At 38.6% G+C, this 21,575-nt stretch overlaps 1 protein-coding gene across 4 annotated transcripts in view; it reads left to right on the top strand.

Moving 5' to 3' along the window:
* itsn2b (intersectin 2b) overlaps nt 1-21,575 on the top strand; it is a 201,547-nt gene that overhangs the window by 80,455 nt on the left and 99,517 nt on the right. For 3 of the 4 annotated variants that reach the window (XM_059981601.1, XM_059981597.1, XM_059981598.1), the window contains 8 exons: nt 2,655-2,751; nt 4,823-4,959; nt 8,480-8,543; nt 10,753-10,890; nt 15,517-15,608; nt 16,810-17,072; nt 18,221-18,370; nt 19,433-19,573. In XM_059981601.1, the coding sequence (XP_059837584.1) occupies nt 2,655-2,751; nt 4,823-4,959; nt 8,480-8,543; nt 10,753-10,890; nt 15,517-15,608; nt 16,810-17,072; nt 18,221-18,370; nt 19,433-19,573 (1,082 nt within the window). The remainder of the gene's footprint in view (nt 1-2,654; nt 2,752-4,822; nt 4,960-8,479; nt 8,544-10,752; nt 10,891-15,516; nt 15,609-16,809; nt 17,073-18,220; nt 18,371-19,432; nt 19,574-21,575) is intronic. The other variant, XM_059981600.1, reaches the window with a different exon arrangement.

Here is a 21,575-nt window from a genome sequence, read left to right on the forward strand (position 1 = left end):
GTCATTCTTAGCAGGATAGAGTGTGGGAGGAAGACTGACTAGCGTTTATAACCATATCATTATTGACCTTTTATTTCCAGAATTTTCTTTTCTTGATACTATGAGCAATCATTTTGCAAATTTGTTTTCTGTATACTTCTGATTTTGTTTTCCTTTGCCACTTAACCACATTTGTCTAACTCTATTTCAAGATTGTTTCCCCCTAAAAATCTTTAGACCACACATTTCATTTTTAGATCTTAGCCGAGTTAGAGCAATACACTAGTAAGTAAAGCAAATTATTTGACTGCATTCTCATTTGTGAAATGTGTATGAAAAAAGATTTAATTTATGTATTTTATATAACTTAGGAAAAACAATAAAAAGTGTACAAAGTGCACGTGACATAAAAAGCACATTGCGATTTGCTGTTCCTAACAAGTACAGATTTTGTTGTATTTGTTATGTTTTGTTTTTACATGGAGTTCCAGAGCAGTCCATTGAAACATACTTTATGTTGATGTGACCTGTTTCATTGGTATGAACCCCATGTGTATCAGATGAAGATTGAGATCGCTGAGAATGTAATTATTTCTATTATTGTAGTTCAGACAGTAGGGAGACACAAGACTGCAGGTGATGGAACCTGGAACAACAAACAATCTGTTGGTAGAACTCAGTGGGTTAAGCAGTATCTTCTTTTGGAGGAATTGTTGACAGTTTTGATTGAAACCTTGCATCAGGACTGTCCTCCCATAGTGCTGTTGCAGTGTTTTGCATCAAGACTAGTTGTAGTATACACCACCTGGTGCTACTTGGACACACGTTCAGTGATGAACCCGGGGTCGTAGGATATTTCGGGTCTTTAATCATCAGACACCCTCGCCCAGGCGACCCAGCCGGGGGTGATAAGCCCCTGACTTGTGTCCAAGTGGTGCACTAATCCGTGGATTCCCCCTCCAGATCCACAGCCACCGCGAGGACTTTTCAGCAGCCTCCAGAATGTTCTTGGTGGCTCTTCTGCACTGCAGTCCTTTTACTCCAAGGAGTTTAAGAGTTCGCTGTAATGAATGGCCAGCAAAGCCCCAGCACCAAACTCCGACTAGCTCACAGTGAGCTCTCCAGCCATTGCTCCAGCATTCTGCACCAAGATCTGTGCATTTAGGCCTCTTGCGCTCGTTGGCCTCTTCAATCCGGTCTTCCCAGAGGACAGTAAGTTCCAGCAGGACCACTTGCTTTGTAGAGTCCGTTATTAACACTGTGTCCAGGCGGAGCAGAGTCCTGTGATGATCTCTGGGAACTTGAGTTGCCTCCCTAGGTCAATTTGGAGCTGCCAGTCTCGTGCAGTGGCAAGAAGCCCTCCCGAGGAGCTAGGCCGATGTTGAGCCTTCTCGCCCGCTCTAATAAAGACTAATTTAATTAACTCCTTTCCACCCACAGATACTGCTTGACATGCTGAATTCATCAGCTGGTTGTTGGATCGAGGGGAAGTCAGTGATGAGGGGATTTGATAAGGAGTTTAAGTGAAGTTTGATGAAGAACCAAGATTATCTTGATTGATGGAGAATGTTTGTGTAAACTAACTAACTAGTGTGCCTTTAATAGTATTCACTTCTTTAATGTGATGAATTGGAATTTGTAATTGAAACTCGACATACAATACTGTCCTTCCCTCCAAACTAATCGATAAGCTTCAAGACCTTGGTCTCAATATCTAACTCTAATGCACACAAGTACAATTACAAAGAAAGCACAGCAGTGCCTCTACTTCCTTAGAAGTTTGCAAAAGTTCATCATACTTCTAAAACTTCTGTAAGCTTATATAGATGTGTGGTGGATAGTATATTGACCGGTTGCGTGATATAAATGAAGTTAGTATGCAGCTACTGCTTTCTATGGTCATAGTGTTGCAGTTTTATAGAGCTGTGATTGCTGATGAGAAACAGATTTTTTAAATTATTCATGGGGTCTGAGTATTACTGGCAAAGCTGAAATATATTGCCCATCCCAAACTGAATTGATGAACTTTTGTGGAAGACAGCTTAGAGTGAGCTATTCAGTCTAGAGTTACATATTTAGCTGACTAGATGGGAATGGCAGATTTCTTTTCCAAGAAAACATTAATCAAGCAGGTGGGCTTCAATGACAATTTGGCAATTTCTTAATCAGCTGCTGTTTCTAGGGTTTTGCTTAATTGTCTGAATTTTAAATCTATTTTAAACTTGTTTTTCCAGGTAGTTAATTTGGCACAATCCATTGTTTATCCAGTAACAAACATGACATTTTTTTTAATGGTTATTCAAAGGTTGTTTAAAATGCATTCAGTGTAATAGCAATGCAGCACAAATCCCCACACCCATCATACTTTAATACCTGATTTGACTCCAGCCATCTAACTTTACTTTCATTATAACAGAGTAACTTAATATCTAACAGATTTGTTGTGAAGCCTTGAATTAAACTATATTAAAATAATTGTTGCACATTTTCAAAATTGTGAGCTGCCATATTATTTCTTGTCAGTGCCAGGTTAAATCAATGATCATTTTCCATATTACGATAATGAGCAGCATCTTTTTGAACATAGGAAACTTTTAAAATAAAACATGTAAGAGGAAAGGAACCCATTGTTGTCCTTGCCTTTGTTTCTAATGTCATGCTGTTCCTATTTGCAGCACTTCCTCATACCGGACCACTGAGACATACGATAGCAGGATATGCAGGCACTGGTCTTCAAAAGGCACAGTCATTGATTGACCTTGGCTCCAGCAGGTACATGCAAAGTTTCATAAACATCATCTTTGAGCACTTAGTTGGATTACCAAGATTGGAAGTTACAGAATTACCCACCTGTCAATTTCAAGCCAGATTTTGTTTTAAATTTGCGTTTTATAAAAACGTTAATTCAGCACACATTCTAATTTTCGTAGTAACTAAATTGCCCAGAAACAAGCACTTTGCATTAGAAATATAACTCGTTTAAGTTTTATGTTTGCTAATCCACAGAGGCCTGTTGTAATTTTGTCCTCGTTGACAATTTTCTGGAAATGTGATTTTTTTTCTACTGCATAACAAAAATCATAGGCAGGTCTGGAAGTGTGTTAAAGAAAATTGTCAAATGAAACAATTGCAAATTCCTTGTTAAATCTATTTCCCACTGAATAAGTAGAAGCACTTTATGATGCTCAGCAGATGGTGTTGGTAATGAACAAGTGCTTAATTTCTTTTTCAACTCATCTTTCAGAGATGCCTGTTTCATGAGATTCATTAGCAAGCTGTTATTTAACACATTTTAAATTGTGATTTCTCTATCAATTAAAGTAGATTCTTCACTGTTTGAAATTTATTGTTTGGATTTTGTCCCTAAGCCCTCTCTCCGACAATTGATTGTACCGTTGTATGGCTCCAGGTTACTGTGTTAGGTTGGTGTTTCCAAAGTGCTGCAAGGAATTTGATATTTAATGCTCTCCCACACTGGGCAGACATAAGTTTTGTTTCAGTTTGTAAAACCATTTTGGTATGCCATTTTGATCATTCATTGACGTATGAAAAGGATTTGTTATTGTTCTTTATAATGGGTATGTTGTAGACTGAAAAGAGAGCTTTTTGATAAGATCAATTTGCCTTTGTTTTAACAAAATGATACATCATTGAAAAGTTGTGCATTTTAAACATGATTAACATAACATTAGATTAATGAATTGGACAAGAAAGTATAAAGTAACCATATACTTTGTGTTTTTAATGCAGAATGATTTTAATGTATGCTAATATATTTAAACCACATTTTTGGACTGATGAATGAAAGTCTTTAAGAGTGTTCAGTTTGCTTATAAGAATTTTTTATGCTGCTTAAATTTGAAAGCAGTGCTGAATAGGATGGGAGGAGTGAATGAATACAAGTATTTCAACATTGTAGGGTGTTGTATGATATTTGACATCCAAAAACTAGTTATAAGGGATTGGCAATGCTTTAACAAAAGGAGTGGTCTATTTCAGGCTGTAAAACTATTTATATTATCTGTATTTTAATTAATTTGCCCCTAGTTTAAAAACAACAGGAATATACTGTGTAAGTGGATCATTTTGTTGGATCAATAAAATCTGAGATGTGTAACACCATATATTTCCTTATAATTGCTGCACCATAGAAAATTGTTGACAATTGGGTGAGAATAGTATATTTCAGTTGCTCCAGGTTAGAAAGTGGAAAATTAGCCAGGAACCCTACTTGTGACTTCTTTAAGTCCTGTGAAGTGCAAGTCAAAGGATATTCATATTCACACTTCAAAAATGGCCTTTTGTGTGTTGACCCCATTCTAATGTAAGCTGTACTTTTTGTAATGTCAGAGTGAGGTTTATTATCACCGGCATGCGGCATGAAATTTATGTATTTATGCAATACATAATCTAGCAGAGAAAATAATAATAATAAAACATAAAATAAAAATAATAATAACAAATAAACAAGTAAATCAATTACATATGTTGAGTAGATTTAAAAAAGTGCAAAAACAGAAATATTGTATATTTAAAAAAAATAAGTGAGGTAGTGTCTGAAGATTCAATGTCTATTTAGGAATCGGATGGCAGAGGGGAAGAAGCTGTTCCTGAATTGCTGAGTGTGCACCTTCAGGCTTCTGGACCTCCTACCTGGTCAAAGAGGAAAAAATATATTTACTTCCCTCAGTTTTTATAACACTGAAATTATTCTCGGTGTGTACATCATGTCCAACAGTACTTACTGCATGTGCTTTAATCTTCAGAAGACCAATGTATGGGCAAATGTTTGCACCTGAATTTTTAAAATTGCAATTTCTGATTTTTGTCTTTCTATTCGCAGCAGTTCATCATCATCCACTACATCTCTTGCTTCTCCTAAAATTAGTTCCTCTGACTGGGGAGTTCCTCAGTCTAGCAGGCTCAAATATCGACAGACCTTCAACAGCCTTGATAAATCCATGAGTGGTTACTTGTCAGGTTAGTGAATGCTTCTGGGAAAAAAAAATACATCTTCTTTGGTGCATGCTTGACATTGGTAATTTGATTGATCATACTTGTATAATACTTAGGTTATTTTCAGAACTAGTTTGTCATTAGTAGTACTAGGAATCAAAACTTGGAAAGGGATAGATTGGAAAGGGATATAACACCACCCAAGTTGTGCTCTTTTCTCACTGCTGCCATCAGGAAGAAGGTACAGGATCCTCAGGACTCTCATCACCAGATTCAGGAACAGTTATTACCCCTCAATCATCTTGAATCAATGGGTTATCTTCTCTCACGCCATTACTACAACCTAAGGACTCTTCATCTCACTTTCTCTGTATTTATTCCTTATTTATTGTTATTAATTATTTTTTTGTTTGTATTTGCACAATTTGTTGTCCTTTACACATTGGTTGTTTGTCCACCCTGTTGGGTGCAGTCTTTCGTTGATTCTATATTAGTTCTTGGATTTACCAAGTATGCCCGGAAGAAAATTAATCTCAGGGTTGTATACGGTAACATACTTGTACTTCGATAATAAATTTACTTAGAATTTTGAGCTATGAGAGTTGAGAAAATTCTGTGCTGTACTACCGGGTATGTTATCTGGGATTAAGTAGATTGTCAGGCGAATTCAGTAAATCTTTCAAGGTATCCAAGAAAGGGTAGGAGAGAGATTTCTACTGTTCAGAGTGCAGGATAATGGGCTAGCACCCAAAAATTAGATCTGACACTTTTGGTGTCAAATTTCAAAATCTCTTCTGAAAATTGCACTTTAGCCTATGACAACTTTAATATAAAATAAGGTTAATTGATTTTTCAGGTTTGAATTATTTCACTTTTGAAAGATCTGTTCTGCTGCAATAATGACCTGGAGTTTATAACAGCTAGTCACCCTGCTTTTTATAATTATGAAACATGAAATGCTTTGAGCAGCTGGTCCTTACCCACGGATACATTGGACCCTTTCCAGTTTGCTTATCGCTCAAATTGATCCACTGATGATATAATAGCCTCTTCCCTCCACTCTGTCTTGCCCCACCTAGAAAATGGGGTCTCGTATGTCAGGCTGCTGTTAATAGACTTCAGCTCAGTGTTTAACACCAGCATACTTCAGAAAATGGTGGGGAAACTGTCTTCGCTAGGTTTCAACACCTAACTGGATCCTGATTTAACAGAAAGGCCAGTTGGTCTGTGTGGGCAGCAATGTCCCATTATGCTGAGCACTGGTGCTCCCCAGGGCTGTGTGCTCAGCCTGCTGCTGTCCACAGTGCTGTCACATGACAGTTTTGCAGGATTCAGCTCAAGTTTGCAGTGGTTGGCCTCATCAACAAAAATAACGTGTCGGAGCACAGGGAGGAAGTGGAGCAGCTGGTGGATTGGTGTGAGGACAGCAACTTAAGTCTGAACGTGGAGAAGACCAAGGAAATCATTGTGGACTTCAGGAAGGTGCAGTTGAGCTATCCTGAACTGTGTATACTTGGCTTCTCCTGGGAATTCACATCACAGATGACCTCACCTGATCCCACAATGAGAAGGCACAGTTGCATTTCAACTTCCTAAGAAGATTGAGGTGAGCAAGGCTCCCCCCCCCCCCCCCCAATCTAAACAGAATTTTATAGGAACATCATTGAAAGTGTCCTGACAAGTTGCATCTCCAACTGGTATGAGAGCAGCTGAGTATCAGACTGGAAGTACCTACAAAGGACTGTGAGAATGGCTAGGAGGATCACAGGAGTCTCCCTACCATTCATCAGGGAGATTTGTCAGGAGTGCTACGTACACAGGGCCCTTAGTATTATCAAAGGTTCATCCACCATCCAGCATCCTCTTTGACTCTCTACTATTGGGCAGGTGACTCCAATGCATAAAAACAAGATTGGTAAATATGGAAAACAGTTTCTTTCTTCCTTCAGGCCATTAGGCTTCTGACCTCCTGCATCACATTCGAAGTGATCAGTTAATCTGGCCTGTACTCCATTTTTTAAATTTTTTACACTTTGTTCATTGAAATGAATTGACTTTATTACTTACATCCTTCATATACATGAGGACATGTAATTCATCTATAGATTTTATCATTGCTTTCATAAGTTATGGTGTGTTAAATGTGTGTTATGGGTGCTACTATGCTTTACACTCTGGTTCAGAGAAATGTCTCATTTGATGGTATCATACAGTTAAATGACAATAAACTTGATTTAACTTGTAATACTTTCCTATAGCCTGACAAGTGTACACTTTGCTGGTCCAAGTATAAAGAAAGGCCGTCTTGTTGCTGCTCAGAATCCAGAAACCTCGTGCTGTGACATGAGCAGTGGTGTTAACAACTGTAAAATACTTCCTTTACTTTAGCAGGCTGGAAAAGCAGCAGTTGATTTTTAAGAGATTTTAGGTTTTTCTGATAATCATAAAAAACAAAAAGGGCACCGTTGTAGCGCAGCAGTTAGTACAATGTTGTTTCAGCTTGGACGTTCCAGAGTTCATTTCCGGCACTGCCTGTAAGGAGTATGTATGTTCTCCCCTTGAAATGTGTGGGTTTCGCCTGGATGCTTCGGTTTCCTCCCACATTCCAAAGGTGCACCCTTTAGTAGGTTTATTGGTTATTGTAAATTGTCCTGTGATTAGGCTCATGGTTTACTGGGCAGTATCACTTGTTGGGTGGAAATGCCTATTCTGTACTGTATCTCTAATAATAAAATGTGTTATAATTGGAATAACTTAAACATTTAAAAATGCATTTAAGGATTTGTACAACTTTCATCAATGACTAAACTTATTTTTTTAACATATAAACTTGCTTTCCCCGGACCCCCTAAATTTTTGCCCACCAATCTTTACTGAATTAGTGGGGTCCTGGAATCCTGCATACCTGCACCAGATCTGACTTGGCACATCTTGCAAGAGACAAACCCTAGTGTAATTCTTGGAAATTCCAGTAAGACAGGGCTGTGATTTTAGTCACTCTGTAGAATCCAGGAGTGGTGCCATTGCATAAATTTGGATTTCCAAATCTATCAGTAGGTCTGGACATCCATAGCTGGCAGTGCCTGCAAAGAAATTCTGGATCACCTGCCATTTAAACATTCAGAATAGCTAGCAATAGTCGGTAGGTTCTAGACCAAGCTTCACTGAGAATCAAATAACATGATTACAGAACAGTAGCTCAGAATATAATTAAAACACAGGGTGACACTGGAGAAAAGTTGTGTAGGAGGGAAGTTTCACCATTCAGGTGTAACTATAACACCTAAATTCAGTTTTACCATCTGTGTCTAGTCCTTTCCATTCCACTTAGATTGAGAAATAGTGCTTTTTCAGCCTTGCCGAATGTGAAGGTGCAACAGCAGTTGAAATTCTCAAGTAATTTTTATGTGCAAATGGTTATGACAGTGTTAAGTGGATAATTTTGTTCAGAAATGCTGCACTGTGAATGATGAGAGTGAACTCATTACTGAGGTAGTTGTAAGCAGAATATGCTAGCTTGCTAATGACTGGAATTCATTTTTAGGTCCTCAAGCCAAGAATGCACTTGTTCAGTCCAATTTGTCACACAGTCAACTAGCCACCATATGGTAAGTCTGTTATAATTAAACTCTTTATTAAGTTCTCAAATTTCATACAAACTGCTGGTTGTAGAATTTTGCATGAATTAGCATTACATAAATTAACCTTTGTGTCATTTTAAAACTTGTTTTCTTTATAATGTTAATAATTGCTTTTAAGTGATTTAGTAGTTGGGTAATTTGCTGACAACTAGATTTTATTTAAATAATTTAATTTATTTAGTGCTACAGCCTGGAATAGGCCCTTCTGATCCTTTGAACTACACCAACATACCCACTCCCACCACCCCAATTAACCCTAACCTAATGACAGGACAATTTACAATGACTGATTAACCTACCCGATACATCTTTGGACTGTGGGAAAACTCAAGTATTCTACAGAGAAGACTCCTTACGGGGGCCACCGGAATTGAACACCACATGGATGAAGTAAATTAAATGCTGAATACCCTGGTCTTGGGTAACGTGTTCTTTTCATCTTTCAGTATCAGAATTGGCCATTTCTGCCTGCCATTATTTTGTCTTAATTTTTCTCCTATTCTGGCTTGCTGGTCTTCCCGTGAGCAACATAAACTACTGACAAAATTATAACGGGCATTTTACTGCCACCAAATCAATTGGCCATACCTCATCAGAGATGCTTGGTGTTCTACCTATCCCTCCTGCACCTTCTCTGCTTTTGAAAACCAACTTCTGTCTGTTTCCCAGTTCTGAAGTTTGCGAGAACTTGAAACATTAACTGTTTCTCTTTCCACAGATGCACCCTAATCTCCATGTTTCCAGCATTTTCTAATTATTTTAAATTCTAGGTTTCCAACAGCTGCAGAGTTTTTTTTTGATTTGCAACATGTTTTAAATCCACTTTAGTTATCATTACATGACACCTAGTACAGTTCACATACCCCTGCATTACGTATATCGTAAAAAGCAGCTATGTCTGGAGGTGAGGGAGGTGGATATTATCTGAGTTCAGACCAGGATCATGTTCCTGGAGTCCTTTGACTTAAAGAGGTGCTCGGGGGGGGGGGGGGGGGGGACTGCACATGGAAGAGGGGGAATTGATGGTTCTTCAAAGGTATTGTTAACCCAATAGCTGAATGGGATTCTATGATATAAGAAAATATGATAAATAAGTTAGGATCAGACTGTTCCCAGAGAGAGAGACAGACAGACAGACAGACAAACATGCAAAGATGGACATCAAGTGCTGCTGGCAGATCATCAACTTAGTGCAAGACGCCTTTTAGTCTGCCTGAAGCTTGTTGGTCTGCCAGCACATTGAGATATTTAGAAACATAGAAAACCGACAGCACAATACATGCCCTTCAACCCACGAAGCTGTGCCGAACATGTCCTTACCTTAGAAATTACCTAGGGTTACCCATGGCCCTCTATTTTTCTAAACTCCACATACCTATCCAAGAGTCTCTTAAAAGACACTATTGTATCTGCCTCCACCACTGTCACCGGCAGCCCATTTCACGCACTCACCACTCTCTGTGTGAAAAAAACACTTACCCCTGACACCTCCTCTGTATCTACTTCCAGTCACCTTAAAACTGTGCCATCTTTTGCTTGCCATTTCAGACCTGGGATAAAACCTCTTGACTATCTACACGATCAATGCCTCTATACACCTTTATCAGGTCACCTCTCATCCTCCGTCGCTCCAAGGAGAGAAAGCTGATAAAGTATGCCCCCTAATGCAGGCAACATCCTTGTAACCTCCTTTCCGCCCTTTCTATGGTTTCCACATCCACATAGATATTCGTAGATGAATGCTGCAGACTGACACATTCCAGGCTGCAGGAGTGCTTACTGGGTGACGCACTGAAGCTTGGTGCAGCCACCACAAGGGCTCCTGGAGAAGGACTTCTTCTCCTGAAGAGGGAGGGGCCAAGTTGGGTGAGAAAGCCCCTCAATTATTGTAGTAGTGCACCACCCAGGGAGCTAAATGACGGCAACAGACCTATTGGTTTTAAGGAATGTAGTTAAAAACACTATTTAACATATTGAATGTGAATGTAAGAATGAAAAGGCATTGCACAGGTGTTATTGTAAATAATTTTTATTATGAATAAAGTTTATTTTGATATAAAAAATAAGTTACGTTTACCTCCCTCATTGTAAAATCAGTGATATTCCACATATTCTGAGAATTAACAGTTGTCCATTAGCCAATGTAAAGTATGCCTTAATCCTCTTCGTCTATCAGGAACCTGGCAGATGTTGATCGGGATGGAAAGCTCAGAGCAGAAGAGTTTATTTTAGCTATGCATTTAATTGACATGGCTAAGGCCGGTCAGCCGCTTCCCATCACTCTGCCCCTAGAACTGACGCCTCCTTCATTTAGGTATGTGATTTTCTCTAAATGCTTGTATGGTCGTGCTGTAGTTTAGTTTACACTCTATTTCATTCCGTAAGAGTTAAGCTGTGCTAGATATTGAATGTGAACAGTGTTTGTACTTCATTCAAGAATCCTTTTTAACCAAGATAATCTAGAAATCCAGAAAAATCTAGCTAATGAAACAGTCTTTAATCATTTAGAGAAAAAGACATGGATAAAGTTTGGTGGAATGTAGGCTCGACATGGCTTAAGCAGCACTGATTGGTTTATACTGTCAATTAAAATAATGAATGTGCAAAGAGTAGTGAATCTATAAACAGCAGAGAGATGAGTGTAATGAAGCATTTATTTTCTGTTGTTATGTACTTCCTTCTGCTCAATTAAACTTCTTTTTTGTATCACCAAATACTTTTTCCAACATCTTGGAAATGATCATAGCACCAGCTTTTATAAGAAAAGTCAAATACTACTGATGATTACAAATAATTTCAATATAAACCTGATGTATAATGTTTAATATAATTATAGAAGTCCAGAAGTCTAATTGAAATTATGGTCAGATACAGCACAATAATTCATGAACTGAAATTGATTTGAATATATTGCTGAAATATCTGTTTGTTGCATATATAGCAATATATTTATTAATAGCATGTGTGTGCGCATATTTGTATGCATTTGCACATGCCGCACAACAGCCAAAGTCTGCAGAAGAACTGTGGCAAATTCTCCAAGATGCTTGGAACAACCTATCAGCCAATTTTCTTATAGAACTGCAATGGGTGGTCATACCAAATATTGATTTGATTAAAACTTTTACTGTTCACTGCTCTTTAATTTCTTGATATTAAGAAACTTCTCATTTCAGTATTTTTGAAAGCATCTTCACTTTGCAGAATTTTTTTACATACGCCTGAGACTTTTGCATAGTACTATGTGTGTGTGAGACATATGTAGCAATATATAGAGCAATGTATAGAACAGGATATATACAGTACCTATAAAAAGTATGCAACCCCCCCCCCCCCCCAACCCAGAAGTTTTCATGTTTTATTGTTTTACAACATTGAATCAATTTGGCTTTTTTTGACACTGATCAACAGAAAAAGACACTTTCATGTCAAAGTGAAAACCGATCTCTACAAAGTAATCTAAATTATTTACATATATAAAACACAAAATGATTGATTGCTTAAGTATTCACCTCCTTTAATGTGACTCACTAAATCATCACTGGTGCAGCCAAATGGTTTTAGAAGTCACATAATTAAATGGAGATCAGCTGTGAGCAGTCAAGGTGTTTCATTTGATTGTAGTGAAAATACACCTGTATCTGGATGGTCCAGTAACTGGAAGAGTCAGTATCCTGGCAAAAACTACACCATGAAGACAAAAGAACATTTCAAGCAACTCTGCGAAAAGGTTTTTGAAAAGCACAAGTCAGGCGATAGATTGAAGAAAATTTCCAAGTCCCTGAATATCCCTTGGAGTACAGTTAAGTCAGACATCAAAAAATGTAAAGAATATGGCACAGCTGTAAATCTGCCTAGAGCAAGCCATCCTCAAAAACTGAGTGTTCAAGAAGGGAACTAGTGAGGGAGGCCATCAAGAAACCTATGACAACTCTGGAGGAGTTACAAGCTTCAGTGGCTGAGATGGGAGAGACTGCACATACACCAACTGTTGCCCGGGTGCTTCACCAGTCAAGGCTTCATGTGAGACTGGCAAAAAGAAAAAGAAAACTCACATGAAATCTCAGCTAGAGTTTGCCAGAAGGCAAGTGGGAGACTCTGAAGTCAGCTGGAAGAAGGTTCTGTGGTCTAAAATTGAACTTATTGTCCATCAGACTAAACGCTATGCTTGGCGTAAGCCAAACACCGTACATTATCAAAAACACACCATCCCTACCATAAAGCATGGTGGCGGCTGCATCATACTGTGGGGATGCTTCACTGCAGTAGGCCGTGGAAGGTTTGTGCAGATAAAGGGTAAAATGAATGCAGCAAAATACAGGGAAGAGAGAGTGGAAAACATCAAGTTCCTTGGGATGCAGATCTCGGACAATCTCACCTGGTCCAGGAACACCACAGGGATTGTGAAACGAGCCTAGCAGAGGTTGCACTTTCTGAGGAAGCTTAAACAAGCATCACTCCCCACTAACATTCTACAGAGGTGTGGTTGAGAGTGTGCTGACCTTTTGCATCACAACCTGGTACTCCAGATGCAGTGCTGCCAACAAAAAAGTCTTGCAGAGGGTGGTTAGGGGAGCAGAGAAGGTTATTGGGGTCTCCCTATCTTCTGTCCAAGATCTCTTTCAGAGTTGATGCCCCCAGAAGACATGGTACATCATTAAAGACCCCTCACACCCTCTCCATGAACTATTTGTTCTTCTGCCATCAGGTAAACGTTACAGGAGCATCTAAACTACAACCACAAGGCTACTAAACAGCTTCCTCCCACAGGCAGTCAGACTGCTAAATAGCTGCTCTACCTGACTCTGCTTTGGACACTTTTAACTTGCACTGGACACTTATGATTTGTTTTTAACTGACATGTGGCTGTTGTGTTTTACTATTTATTGTTATGTTTATTATTTAATGTTGCGTTTGTTATGTTATGATTGCACTGCTGCTGGGAAACACTGTCTCATTCTGCCCTGCAGAGCTGATGTACGGTTAGAGTGACATAAAGTTTTTGAATCTTGAAATCCTGATGCACCTGCAAGAGAACTGCGACTTTGGAGATTAGTTTTTCAGCAAGACAATGACCCCAAGCATAAAGCCAAAGCTACACAAGAATGGCTTAAAAATAACAAAGTTATTGTTGTGGTATGGCCAAATCAGAGCCCAGACCATAATCCAATTGAGAATCTGTGGCTGCACTTGAAAAGGGCTGTTCACTCACAATCCCCATGCAATGTTTCAGAGCTTGAGCAGTTTTGTAAAGAAGAATGGGGACAAGCATTTTCTGTAAAAAAGCTAAATTAAATGCACTGTGGTTCAATGTTGCAAAGCATGAAATCTTTCAAAGGAGTGAATACTCTTCATAGGCAATGTATGTATAAGACCATATGACATTAGAGCAGAATTAGGCCCATCGCGTCCGTTCCATCATTGCATCATGGTTGATTTATTATCCTTCACAACCCTTTATTTAGTTATTGTGTTTCAGTGCAGAATAGGCCTTTCTGACCAAACTGCTCAGCAATTCCTGGATTTAATTCTAGCTTAATAATGGGACAATTTACAATGACCAACTAATCTACCAACCGGTACATCTTTGGACTATGGGATGAAACCGGAGCACCCAGAGGAAACCCATGTGAGCATGAAGAGAACATACAGACTCCTTACAGGCAACAGCACCCTGCCTTCTCCCCATAACCTTTGATGCCCTGACTAATCAATATCCTATCAACTTCCCCTTTAAATATAGTCAGTGACCCGTCCTCAACAGTCGTCTGTGGCACTGAATTCCACAGGTACACCACCCTCTGGCTGAAGAATTTCCTCCTCATCTCTGCTCTAAATCGACATCCTTATTCTGTGGCTATGCGCTCTGGTCCTAGACTCACTCACTACAAGAAACGTTCTCTCCACATCACTCTATCTAAGCTTTTCAATATTCAGTAGGTTTAAATGAGATTTCTCCTCCTCCTTCCTTCTACCAACGTGTGTGGTCATGTACTTCCCTACACTATATTCCATCTGCCACTTCTTTACCCATTCTCCCAGTCTGTTTAAATCCTTCTGCAGAATCCCAGTTTCCTCAACACTACCTGTCTGTCCACTTATTTTGTATCATCTGTGAACTTGGCCACAAAGCAATCAATTCTGGCATCCAAATCATTAATATATAATGTGAAACGAAGCAGTCCCAATGCCAACCACTGTGGAACACCACTAATCACAAGCAGCCAACCAGAATTGACCCCCTTTATTCCCACTCTTTGCCTCCTGCCGGTCAGCCAATCTTCTATCCATGCTAGTTTCTTTCCTGTAATACCATGGGCACTTATCTTGTTCAGCAGCCTCCTGTGTGGCACCAGGTCAAAGGCCTTCTGAATATCCAAGTGTGCAACATCTATCTTTTACTTTATCTATCCTGCCTGTTATTTCCTCAAAGAATTCCAAAGGATTTGTCAGATAAGATTTTCACTTAAGGAAACAATGCTGACTTTGACCTACTTTATCATGTGCCTTCAAGTACCCCAGAACTTCATCCTTAATAATGGGCTCCAACATATTTCCAGCTACTGAAATCAGGCTAACTGGCCTAGGATTTCTTCTACCTCCTTCCCTTCTTAAAGAATGGAGTGACATGAAAGTCAGGACATAAAGGGATACGGGGAGAAGGCAGGAGGTTGGGGCTGAGAGGAAAATTTGATCAGCCATGGTGAAACGGTGGAGCAGACTTGATGGGTCATATGGCCTAATTCTGCTCCTATATCTTATGTTTTATGGAATTTTTATGGAAGCAATTTTATTTGCAGTGAAATAGTTCTGATAGACCTTTGAAAGAACACATCTTGTTTATTTCAATGCATATGTGATTGGCGATAGATCATGGTAATAATGTTTTCTTTGTGCTTGGCGAAAAATCATCTTTCTAATGTTTTCTTTTCCTTTTTAGATCAAGCAAATGGGGTGAAGGAATAAATGGAACACAACCTCAATATCAGGAAATAGCAGAGGAAACTCAGGAAGCCCAGAAAAAGTCACCTGGTAAATTGATTGAACTACATGCATCTTGTCTCCCTTGCATGAATAGATTGTATGATATTGAAGAAAGGTGTATTATTACTGCTGTTACCACCTTGTTGAAAGTTGCTATAATGAAATAATCAAAGTTTTAGGAATGCTATATAGTTTTACTATATTCTACAAATCTTTATTCAAAATGCACATCAACTGCTGAAAAGTAGTAATGTTCCTAAAGTGCATACATTGCATACAAAGCATTAAGTAAAAACGCTTATTCTGCTTTCAGGTACGGTGAAGTGCTCAATCAGTATTAAATGTTAAATTACATTTTTAATGCCTTCTATTTAAGATAAGTATGCAGGCATATTCTCTTTAGGCTTTACCTGTCATAGAACGATAAAATTGTGCACAATTCAAGACCAGTCCAAAGAATCCATTCCTGGAATCCTATTTTTTTTCTCAATAGGTACAGATCCAGCTGCTTTCCAAATAAATCTTTCTTCATGCTAAATTATTTAGTGTTAGTATGATATTTAACTAGTTCTTGTAATCTAAAACTAAGTAGTCACAGGCAGAGAGCCTGAATTTACTATTGAGTGGAAAGAACAGCTAACTCTTTAAAGCACAATGCTCATGCATAATCTGTCCCTGATTAATGGCTGTTCCTTCAAAATCAATCAGTGGGACTCGAACTCCTGTAATTTATATAAAAAGAACCCCAATTTGGAGAATGAGGATAACCCTGATTAAAATAAGTTGCTATCTTTTGAATACACTTCACTGTATTCTGAATATTCCTCACTGTGGATCTGCATGTATTTATATTACTTGCTTTATTTTGATCTTTACTTCTCTTTTGGACCAGTTTGATTTTAGAATATCACCAGCAAGTGCATACAGAAACTTCTATTCTCTGTTACTTTTCTTCCCACTTTAAGACACTTCTTAAAACTTTAATCACACTCTTTGTCATATTTTCTCATGTCTTATGCACCTGATGTCAGGTTTTCTCTTATAGTTCGTCTTGTAGTTTTAAAACATTATAGAAGACTGAAATTTTATTCCTACTATAAAGGCACCACATTATTCATGTCTATAAGTAATTAAAGTTAAAATAACTATATCAGAATGAAAAGGCCTATATGTGTTGCCATTTTCAATCCTCTTTGATGGCTGAAATTCTAATGGTACTCAGACATTTTTTTATTTTTGATATTTCTAGTCACTTTCGAGGATAAAAGAAAAGCGAACTACGAAAAGGGTAATGCAGAGTTGGAGCGTAGGCGGCAGACCCTTCTGGAACAGCAGCAGCGAGAGGCTAATCGCAGAGCACAGCGTGAGAAGGAGGAACAGGAAAGAAAGGAGCGAGAGCAGCAGGAGCAAGAACGGAAAAAGCAGCTGGAAATGGAGAAAAGGTTGGAGAAGCTGCGTGAGCTTGAGCGTCAAAAGGAAGAACAGAGGAGGAAGGAAGTCGAAAAGCGAGAGGTTTGTGACAAATAATTTCAGGTGCTAGGAGCACACTGCATTTTTCAGTTTCTGTGCTGAGCTGAAATGTTGAGGATGAATCTAAATTCTACATTAAGTTGAGTGCATCTGTTAAACTTGTTCCCTGGTTCGATATGTTATACGGTGAATTTTTGAATGTTAACCCCGGTCATTGAGAAGGGTATGGATTTGTCTCATTACTCCAGACTGCTTCCTACCATCTGGCTTAACCGTACTGGAGGGTAAATGCCTCAAGAAATGAGGCAGAAAGAGTGAGTTTTATTCTCTATATATTTAAATCAAGAAATTAACCCAATTACTTGTTGCTTATCTGAATTGCTAGGGCTAAATCACCTGCATATCCTTATCGCCTCCTGTCCCTTCACTCACATAAAGTATTTTATGGGAGAAAACTACTGCTTTAAAGTCAACACATCTATTTTATATGTATGAATATTTCCATGTTACTTGACTAGGGTTCTTTGAGGCCATTTCATGCTAATCTTATTTACATAGGCAGAGGTGGTACCTCATAAATTCAGGATGAACCTCATATGATGAAATATGATTTGCTTTAAAAAGAAGTTGGTGTAATTAAATCAGTTTTGAGTTGTATCAATAAACTTCCTATGTACGATGGTCATGATTTTCTATTTATTTCAAGCAACGCAGAGCCAATTCAACATAAAATTAGAAACATAGAAAACCTACAGCACAATACAGGCCCTTTGGCCCACAAAGTTGTGTGGAACATGTCCCTACCTTAGAATACCTAGGCTTTACCCATAGCCCTGTATTTTTCTAAGCTCCATGTAACCATCCAGGAGTCTCTTAAAAGATCCTATCGCTGCTGGCTGCCCATTCCACGCACTCACCATTCTCTGTGTAAAAAAAACTTAACCCTGATATTTCCTCTGTACCTACTTCCAAGTGCCTTAAAACTATGCCTTCTCGTGCTAGCCATTTCAGCCCTGGGGAAAAGCCTTGACTATCCACACGATCAATGCCTCTTTACCAATTTAAAGCAGTTTTGGCTTTACTGAGGTTTATTTTGCCTTTGCATTCCTCCAATTTAGAAGGGCAAGTTTTCACATCTTAAGAAATTAATTTTCTGCAACAATATTTATGTTTTATTGTGTACCTTTTAGGCGGCAAAGCAGGAACTAGAACGGCAGCGACAGATTGAATGGGAGCGAATCCGGCGACAGGAACTCCTTAATCAACGGAACCGAGAACAAGATGAGATTGTGCAGTTAAAGGCTAAAAGGAAAAGTTTGGAACTTGAACTGGAGGCATTAGTAAGTAGATTAGCAAAATGACATCTGTTTTACGTCTCAGTTGTTCATTTTAGCTGTATTAATGCTGAGATTTTGCTCAGCATTATGAGTTTTCAGGCTTGTGACCATCTTTCATTTATGTTACCAAATGTTCCTAAAATTTGTCGATAAAAGGATCAGACCGCACAGAAACAGGCCATTGGGTCAACTATGCCTTTTCTCCCCCATTGTATCTATCTACACCAATTCATTTAGATCCTTATTTCCATCCTTTAAGTTTAAAGTTTATTATTGTATATTTGTTCATAGAAAATTAATGCTCTGAAATTGCAGTTTCAAATGTACTCTGTTTTTAATGGGATGATACATTGGAAAGCCAAGGAGTATTTTTACAGATTCCAGATTTAAATGTGACCCTGGGGCATGCAGTTAATAGCTGTCAAATGGACTGGAATGATGTGCAAATATTAGGTCTTCTTGACAACCTCAGCCTGACAAAATATTTTAAAGACAAAACCTTTTAGAGAGCAATATAGTGTAAGAATTTCTTAGTGTTTTTAATATCATGAATTTCCATTCACTTGACTAAGGTAAGAACTTATCATTAAGAACTGCAGGTAATACTTCTTAAAAGAAGTTGGTACCAATTTGCATTAACGGTCTTAAAATGAGTGTGTTAAACTGCCTGACTTCAGTTGTCTGTGATGCAGCCATTTTTATGAATACATTTAATGTGGTCTTTTGTGGAATGAGGAATGTGCTCCTCTAATCTGAAGACACCCCAACACTCACTCCTACTAAAGCAGAAGTTAAATATGAGCAAAGTTATTATGGTTGGATAAATAAAAATTCTCTTGCTGTTGTAATTAATAAGGTTATCCAACTTCAGGAAAATAGAACTAATTATCTTGACTCAGAATCAAATATAACTTTTGCAATTAATATTATGTGGGAAGGAGGCCCTGTCTAACCCCACAGTGTGTTCTTACTGGTGTGTTGTCATTTCAGTTTTTCTTTGAATTAGTACAATTGCTATTCAGTTTTTTTCTTTAAACACTAAATGTAACCATTACACTTTTATAGAGTGAGAAGCAGCGAAATGTTGCAAGCAAAGTGCAGGAAGTGAAGAGCAGAAAAGAAGTTCAAGAAAATGAACTTAATCTCATAAATCAGAAGCATGATCAGAGGAGAACAGAAGTGAATGTTTTGCAGCAACAACTTCAGGTAGTGACCTCTCCTTACTACTATAATAGATTGTTGTGGATAAGCTACCTTTGTTTGAACTTGTGTATTTACTCGAATCTCTTGAGGAAGGATAACAATTTGAAATATTCTGTATTGGATTAATTGCCAACTTGGAACAAATTCATCTGGTCTACATTACTTTCATGCACAGTTTAAAACAAAGGGACAATGCTAAAGTATGGATGTACCATTTCTATGTGCTATCAAATAGTAGGAGCCAGTAGTTCCAAAGGAAACAACTGGTGCCCAGCTGCAAGCACTAGTAAATGTCTGAACCTGTGTCATTTTACTTAGAGTGAGAGCTGTACTGAGCACCTGTCTTCCACTCATCATAATCATGATCTGCCATGTTGTAATGTTACAGCCATAAGGTAATATTTTAGACTCCACTTGGAGTACTATGTTCAGTTCTGGTCACCACACTACAGGAAGGATGTGGATATTATAGAAAGAGTGCAGAGGAGATTTACAAGGATGTTGCCTGGATTGGGGAGTGTGCCTTATGAAAATAGGTTGAGTGAACTTGGCTTTTTCTCCTTGGAGCAACGGGGGATAAGAGGTGAATTGATAGAGGTGTATAAGATGCTGAGAGGCATTGATTGTGTGGATTGACAGAGGATTTTTCCCAGGGCTGGAATGGCTAACACAGGGGGACATAGTTTTAAGGTGCTTGGAAGTAGGTGCAGAGGGTAAATTTTTCACACCGTGTGTGTGGTGGGTGTGTGGAATGCACTGCCGATGATGGTGGTGGAGGCAGATACAATTCATTAGGTACATGAAGCTTCGAAAAGCAGACTGCTATGTGGTAGGGTAATTCAAGGCAGTCTCTAGAGTAGGTTACAAGGTTGGCACAACATTGAGGGCCAAAGGCCCTATTAGGTGCTGTAGATTTCTATGTTCTATGTTCTCATATGACAGGGTGATAGTATTCTTTTGACCATGATCATTCTTAACAAACGTTTCTACAGAAATGGTTTGCTGTTGCCTTCTTTTGGGCAGTATCTTTACAAGACATGTGACCCCAGCCATTATCAGTACTCTTCAGTGATTGTCTGCCTGGTGTCTGTGGGTGCATAACCAGGATTTGTGATATGCACCAGCTCCTCATATGACCATCCATCCCTGGCACACATGGCTTCATGTAACCCTGACCGGGGGAGGCTAAACAGGTGCTACACCTTACCCAAGGGCAACCTGCAGGCTAGTGGAGGGAAGGAGCACCTTACACCTCCTTAAGGTGGAGACATATCTCCACCTGGCCTCTAGACCCTGGAAATCAGGACTAACCAGGTTTAAGCTAGAATTGAAATTCCCATTCATTTAAATAAGGATTCCTGAGCTAGTTTTAAAGCTCTCTGAATGTAAAGGTTTTACAGACTTGGGTAGAGGTGAAGCAAATGTAACCCCACTTAGAAATGATGGTGAGAGGAAACATGGATCTACAGATCTATTAGCCTAAGTCAAGTGGTAAAGGTGATACTGGCATGTGTAACATTGAGAAAGATAATAGGATTGAGTAAAGTCAGGGATAAATAATAAGGAAATCTTGTTTGACTAAATTAGTGGAGTTCTTTGAAGATTTGACAGTGAGAAGAAATAAAGGGATCATTTGGATTTCCAGTAAGTTTGGCTAAGTTTCTGGTAAGTTTGTACTCCATGGAATTGGGGATAAAACGCTAATGCTGAATGAGAATGAGAATTGTTAATGGGAATAAACCTATCCTTTTCAGAATGGTAGAGTACTGCAGGGATTGGCAATTGGACCTCTGGTATTTATGAAGGAACAGAATATTATATTTCCAATTTTGCTGATAATACCGAACAAGTATTGTGAGACCAGAAAAGCACGTAAAGTGGCGCAAAGAGGAGATGGTCAAACTGAATGATGGATGGAAAAATGGTGGATGGAATATAATGTGGGAAAAATATGAGATATCCAAATCAGTATACATAACAGAAAAAATGCTGACTTTATTAAACA

The sequence above is a fragment of the Hypanus sabinus genome, chromosome 10 (genome assembly GCF_030144855.1).
Source record: "Hypanus sabinus isolate sHypSab1 chromosome 10, sHypSab1.hap1, whole genome shotgun sequence".
Taxonomy (NCBI): Eukaryota; Metazoa; Chordata; class Chondrichthyes; order Myliobatiformes; family Dasyatidae; genus Hypanus; species Hypanus sabinus.